This window comes from Opisthorchis viverrini, assembly GCF_000715545.1.
Source record: "Opisthorchis viverrini unplaced genomic scaffold opera_v5_564, whole genome shotgun sequence".
Lineage (NCBI taxonomy): Eukaryota > Metazoa > Platyhelminthes > Trematoda > Opisthorchiida > Opisthorchiidae > Opisthorchis > Opisthorchis viverrini.
The window spans coordinates 20160-22610 of NW_008752227.1; the positions used below are offsets into that span (position 1 = coordinate 20160).

Sequence of the window (2451 nt, forward strand, 5' to 3'; positions counted from 1 at the left end):
ACGAGTGGCACGATTTCCAGGAACTTTTAGGGGATAAAGCGTTACCATCCTTCGGTCATGAGGCTCACATCGAATGATCGAATGCTGACTGACTTCTAGGGTGACAGTCTTTGAGGTCCACACGAACTTTCCTTTGTTTTTGAGCGGATCAGTTAGTTATTAGGCAGCAAAAAGATCGGGTGTTACGTTGTCTTTTGTACCAAAATATGAAACAACTTTTTTCTTGACCCTGACAATCAGTCCTGTATTTTAAAGCCTTGAGGCCAATTTGGATTTCTGTGATGACGGGTCAGATAAAAGCCAAGAACAGAACCCTGCGTAACAACCAATATACCGAAAGACTGGGACCCGACATTGTTTTGCGCACCAACAGCTCACGACATGCCATTGAAGAACGATCTGAAGAACCTTTGAACTCGTGATATTCGCTGAACATTCTTCAGTCGGACGAGCCACCGTAGGTAGTGCGATGCCTGAGTACGTTATATGGATTGGTCGATAAAATTCGTCGGTAGGTACAAAATACTGTTCGTTAAAGTCTTGCCTGATGGATGGTCTTATCTTTAATTACGTGTATTGCGCGCCCACACAAGTGCGGAGGTATCTAGGACTGTTTTGTCATATCAAACAATATTTACTCAATAAATAGGTGAATCGGATAAAAACACAGCTTGGAAGCATGGATTACTGGGTACTTTGTACAAAGTCTACAAGAGCATCAAGGAATATTTTTATCCTCGAGCACCGTCTCCGTCATTTTGTTGCAGGGACACTTTCGACAAAAATGCCAAATAGCCCTTGTTGCACCGGTTAGCGTAGTGACCTTTCTCACCACACTTGAAGCAAGTTACTTCGTCTAGCGGTTTTTGTGGCCCTTGTCGTGGGCCGGTGGCAGCAGTCGCCGTCTGTGTGAAATTCATAAGGCCACCGTATTTGAGACGTTCGGATTGGAATCTGCCACCCAATGCCTGTCCCGCCTGTCCAGCACCTGCACCACCAACTGCATTTCCCATGTTCTGAGCACGCTGTTGCTCCTGGAGACGTAAGCGCTCCTCGGGAGGCAACTTTAAACAAAACTGAATTTTGTGCCCACGTTCGCCTGTGAGAAAAGGGGGACAAACATAAGAGCACAACGGTGAAAACATTGTTTACAACCAAATAAAACAATCCATCGGTCACAGCACTCTGTCCCTTGTCCCCTTGGCAGTGAGTGAAATTCGATGGCACGGAGGTGGTGGCCCCGGGACATGCGTGACTTCGACACTAGCTGCAAAGGTGTCGAATATTATGATGAACACGTTCGAATTTACCCCCCCCCAACCTCAATAGCCCCTTGTGCGCGTACCGTGCAAAACTCAAGTGGACAACTTTAGTTAGCTTATGCACTAAGCTAAAATAGTGACTACGTGGGTCTCAATCGCCAAGACACTCAATGAATCACGGGACTACTCACATCTGCTTCGTTGTCAAAGCCTACAAACTCCGAGCCCACAATCCAGCAAGCTCTTCGTGAGAATCGTGAAACCTCACCTCAACAGTCGGCTTCATAACAAACCCAAAGTATCGGCTGAAACAAAGTATCCACCTTCTTTCCCAGCGAACGTAAAATATTCAAACTCAATTAAGGCAGCAGTTCACTTGGTCTACGGTCAACTTTGATTTGGTGGACAGGAACCCCCGCCCAAAAAACATCACGTTGCGTGCCGAAGGGACGGGAGCAAAACGCTACTCAGGGCAGTTCAAACCAAGTGCATAAACCACCAAAAGTTTAACATTCACCATCAAAAGCTGGCCCTTTATCATATTTTTTATTAAGCTATGTAGATGTTTTACTCACATTTTCCACAAGCCATCAGCGGCTACCCAGTTCAGTTCATCCACGCTACCGAAGAGCATTTCAGGTGAATAAAGGCCTTGATGTCCTGCCCCACAAACTTTTTAAATGGATTTATTTTCGCATTTGTACGCAGAAGTCAGAATATCAAATGATCAGGAGAGGGACAATGATCTGTTTAGTTGGGGTGCATGAATGGAGGAGCTGACTGTTAAATCATCATTTCCCGAGCATTTGCTTTACAAGCAGAAAGATGACCTTTTGGTGCCCTGATGTAGGAGCCAAGTGGGAATTTTCGCCTGGTTTCACTGATCTATGTCTACAAAGTAAAAAGAATTCCGGACAGCAAGAGATTTTGTTGTGACTTCGCCTACAGCAACCTCTCTCATTTTCACCCATGAAGCACCTGTAGCAAACCTGGCCAAGTCGCATTTATTATCACCAATGAACACCACATTTTGCAGTTCATGATTCCATAAGGTAGGATCTTCGGCACACTTGCCTCTGTGCCTCTGCACCAAAGGTCTTCTCACAACTTCGGATCTGGGAGGCCGGAAAGAGCGCAGCGCTTGTCGAAGAAACTTGACACTCCCCTACAGATTCGGAAGAGCACGAGT

At 45.8% G+C, this 2451-nt stretch overlaps 1 protein-coding gene across 1 annotated transcript in view; it reads right to left on the reverse strand.

Annotated features, from left to right (window-relative positions):
* Window positions 1-626: 626 nt before the first annotated feature.
* Window positions 627-2451, reverse strand: part of T265_15517 (hypothetical protein) — a gene marked incomplete at both ends in the record, with an annotated part of 5938 nt that continues 4113 nt past the window's right edge. The window contains one exon of the mRNA XM_009178467.1: window positions 627-1099. Coding sequence (XP_009176731.1) covers window positions 732-1099 — 368 coding nt within the window. The remainder of the gene's footprint in view (window positions 1100-2451) is intronic.